General features: G+C 39.4%; 1 protein-coding gene across 1 annotated transcript; it reads left to right on the top strand.

The window, feature by feature from the left end:
- The first annotated feature begins 205 nt into the window (after positions 1-205).
- CUL2 (cullin 2) lies at positions 206-2,454 on the top strand. Its single transcript, XM_080938841.1, is given in 2 exon segments — positions 206-1,818; positions 1,820-2,454. Coding segments are annotated over 2 exon segments (1,803 nt in total). The 5' UTR covers positions 206-225; the 3' UTR covers positions 2,030-2,454.
- Positions 2,455-4,559: the final 2,105 nt, after the last annotated feature.

Here is a 4,559-nt window from a genome sequence, read left to right as displayed (position 1 = left end):
AAGACCTGTTATAGGGAACCAACCTCTGTCATTCTTTGTATCTGCACTATACACAAAAGAGACTCTACTGTCTCCTGAGTATGTTGTTTTGAAAGGTAATAGAAATCCAGACCATTCATTATGAATATATTTAATATAAATTGTACTGTGATGCATGAATATTTCAATATCAACTGTCCAGATTGTGTGTGTGTGTGTGTGGAAATAGGAGAGCTAGCATTGGATATGTGGAGGAAGTTAATGGTTGAACCCCTTCAGAACATCCTCATCCAGATGCTGCTTCGAGAAATTAAAAATGATTGTGGTGGAGAAGACCCAAACCAGAAAGTAATCTATTGGGTTATTAACTCCTTTGTTCATGTTGAACAGTATAAGAAAAAATTTCCCTTAAAGTTTTATCAGGGAATATTTGTGTCTTCTTTTCTGACTGAAACGGGAGAATATTACAAACAAGAAGCTTCAAATTTATTACAAGAATCAAATTGTTCACAGTATATGGAAAAGGTTCTAGGTAGATTAAAAGATGAAGAAATTAGATGTCGAAAATATTTGCATCCAAGTTCATATACTAAAGTGATTCACGAGTGTCAGCAACGGATGGTAGCAGACCACTTACAGTTCTTACATTCAGAGTGCCACAGCATCATTCGGCAAGAGAGAAAGAATGACATGGCAAATATATATGTCTTACTCCGTGCTGTGTCCAGTGGTTTGCCTCATATGATTGAGGAGCTGCAGAAATACATCCACGATGAGGGCCTTAGAGCGACCAGTAACCTTACTCAGGAACATATGCCAACACTATTTGTGGAATTAGTTTTGGAAGTACATGGTAAATTTGTTCAACTTATCAGCACCATTTTGAATGGTGATCAGCATTTTATGAGTGCTTTAGATAAGGCCCTTACATCTGTTGTAAATTACAGAGAACCCAAGTCTGTTTGCAAAGCACCTGAACTGCTTGCTAAGTACTGTGATAACTTGCTAAAGAAGTCAGCGAAGGGGATGACAGAGAATGAAGTGGAAGACAAACTCACCAGCTTCATCACAGTTTTCAAATATATCGATGACAAGGACGTCTTTCAGAAGTTCTATGCAAGAATGCTAGCAAAACGTCTAATTCATGGGCTGTCTATGTCTATGGATTCTGAAGAAGCCATGATCAATAAATTAAAGCAAGCCTGTGGTTATGAGTTTACCAGCAAACTGCATCGGATGTACAGAGACATGAGTGTCAGCGCTGATCTTAACAATAAGTTCAACAATTTCATCAGAAACCAGGACACAGTGATCGATTTGGGCATTAGTTTTCAAATATATGTCCTTCAGGCTGGTGCATGGCCGCTCACTCAGGCTCCTTCGTCCACATTTGCCATCCCCCAGGAGTTAGAAAAAAGTGTACAGATGTTTGAATTGTTTTATAGCCAGCATTTCAGTGGAAGGAAACTGACATGGTTACATTATCTCTGTACAGGTGAAGTTAAAATGCACTATTTGGGAAAACCATATGTAGCTATGGTTACAACCTACCAAATGGCAGTTCTTCTTGCCTTTAACGACAGTGAAACTGTCAGCTACAAAGAACTTCAAGACAGTACCCAGATGAATGAAAAAGAGCTGACCAAAACAATCAAATCATTACTTGATGTGAAAATGATTAACCATGATTCAGAAAAGGAAGATATTGATGCAGAATCTTCATTTTCATTAAATATGAGCTTCAGCAGTAAGAGAACAAAATTTAAGATTACTACATCAATGCAGAAGGATACACCACAAGAACTGGAACAGACTAGAAGTGCTGTAGATGAGGACCGGAAAAATGTATCTTCAAGCTGCTATCGTTCGCATCATGAAAGCACGCAAAGTGCTTCGGCACAATGCCCTCATTCAAGAGGTAATCAGTCAGTCAAGAGCCAGGTTCAATCCCAGTATCAGCATGATTAAGAAATGCATAGAAGTTCTGATAGACAAGCAGTACATTGAGCGCAGCCAAGCATCTGCAGATGAATACAGTTACGTCGCGTGACACCTTCTCCTGGTGCGGGTGTGAGGTCATTGCCATCCCCATTTGGTGAGCTCCTGTGGGAGAAAGCAGGCCTGTGCCTCCATACTTTGGTCGTCTGGCAGGCCCTGTTTTTCTGCTGTTTACAACATCACCAGTGCCACGTCATGAGCGTCAGAGAAAATGCCTAGAGATATTTCAAGCTCATGTCATTATGACGTTTCTTAAAACTTTATTAAAAGAATGAGTGAAGTGTTGCTGAAATGTGGAATTTGGTTGGGTACCATGCTTTCTCCCCTTCACGTTTGCAGTTGATGTGTGTGTGTGTGTTTTTTAATGTATCTTAAAGGATATAAAATAAAAACTTAAATATTGTAATATGGCAGATAACCTAATAATTGTATCTACATTAAAATGACAAACATGATGTTGCTGCTTGTCAAATAAAAAAAAAATACAAAAAAAAAAAAAAAAAAAGAAACTTCCAGAAACCCATAGCTTGTGCTCTATGGTTCTATATGTACAGTCTTCAGTTCCCTACACATACTAGGGACTGAAAAAACATAATTCACTACAAATACTTGATGAAAGACAGCACCATTGACTACCTCTTTCTGAATTATCAATTTAAGTTTAAGCCTCTCAGGATAGTGTTTGTTCCAAATGAAGCCCGCATTTATAAACCAAAACTTACGTAGGGGCTCTTTGACTTTTAACTTACCTGGATTCCAAAGTTTGCTGGATTCTGAAGTTGCTGGTGGTTGAGAACATCTTTGGCATTGTTTGCAGGAAGAAATTGAGGCCTGCTGTGGAATGTCTGGGCTGATATCAACTTCTTTTTACAAAAGAGCCACACAAATATTGGCAGACTTTGGGGTAGGTGAGACACCACATTTACAGCATGTGTCCAGGTCTCTAATTAATAGATTCTGTCATAATTTCCATTCTTTTATGCAGAGTATAAACACGTAAGCATGAACACAGCCTGTAGGCTTGGGAGATGTACAAGGAAACCTTCAAATTACATGTACCAGAGGATGTTTTCTAATGCTTCTGCAGTCCTTTGTCATGAGGAAGATCTCTCAATAGGACCACATTTTTCAGTTTTGAGAAATCTCAACATTGACTTATTTAATACACACAAGTTTAAAATCCAACCAGTAGTGAATCAGCAGTCCTGTTTTCCCACGACCTCTCCAGCATTTGCTCTTATTTATTTGTTTGACAATAGCTAGCCTCATTGAGATGAGATGGAATTCAAGGTAGTTTTAATTTTCATTTTTCTTATGGTCAATGATGTTGAATAATTTTAAAAAGTGTTTATTTGGCAACCTAAGTTTTAATAAAAGCTTGGGGGAAAAAAACCTATACATTGGGAGAAAAACTTCTTCAACAAATGGTATTGGGAAGATTGAATCTATGCCAAAAGAATAAAATTACCCTGGCATTGCCTACCCTTCACAAGCTAACTGAAACCAGATACAATACTTTAATATAAAACCCGAGATGTAGAAAGTCATAGAAGAAAATACATAGAAAATACTTCAAGATAAATTCCAGGCAAGAAATTTCTAGAAAAAAGCTCTAGGAGCACAGAATATAATCCCGTGAAATGACAAATGGGATCAACAGATCTTATGAAGCTTTTGTACAGCAAGAGAAATTGTCAGCAAAGTGGAGAGACTGGCTAAAAGGTGTGAGAAAATCTTTTCTATGTATATCTCAGACAGGGACCACCCTAGTTTGTTTTATTGTCAACTTGACACAGGCTTGAGGTATCTGTGAAGGGGAACCTTGAATGGACAAAAAATGCCCTCTCGTGGCCTTTAGGCAAGTCTGAAGGGAATTTTCTTGATTGATGATTGACGTGCAATAGTCCAGCCCACTGGAGATGTTGACACCTGTGTGCAGGTGACCCTGGGTAGTATGAGAAGGCAGACTGGACAAATAACAGGAATAAATCAGTAAGCATGCTCCTCCATGGCTTCTGCTTCCGTTCCTACCTTCAGGTTCCTGCCCTGCTTCAGTTCCTGTTTAGACTTTGTTCACTGATGGATTATGATCTGGAAGTGCAAGCCAAAGAGGGGGGGAACCACCTTTCCTCCACAAATTACTTTTAATCCTGGTTCTATTACAGTGACTGTAACAGGGGCTGATACCTATGAGGGCAGAAAGGAAACAACAAAAACCCAAATCTTCCAATCAGTGAACTGAATATACTGCTCCAAAAGGGAGAGATGCCAGTGACAGTCATCGGGGCCTTGGAAGTTAAAAGTATGTCACATAATAATCAAAACACTCAAGGGGAGGCTCCAAAACCTGACACTATTACTGAGGCCATGGAGTGCTCACAAAAAGGGGCCTATCACGGCTGTCCTCTGGAAGACCTAATGAGCAGCTGAAAGAGTCAGATGCAGATATTCGCACCCAACAAATGGACAGAAACTGCTGAACCTTGCAGTTGAATTAGAGAAAAGCTGGAAGAAGCTGAGGAGGAGGGTGACCTTGTAGGAGGACCAGCAGTCTCAATTGACATGGACCCCTGAGATCTCTC

Source organism: Micromys minutus, assembly GCF_963924665.1.
Source record: "Micromys minutus genome assembly, chromosome: 27".
Lineage (NCBI taxonomy): Eukaryota > Metazoa > Chordata > Mammalia > Rodentia > Muridae > Micromys > Micromys minutus.
The sequence above is the reverse complement of the archived record's forward strand: the minus strand, read 5'-3'. Positions and strand labels throughout refer to the sequence as shown.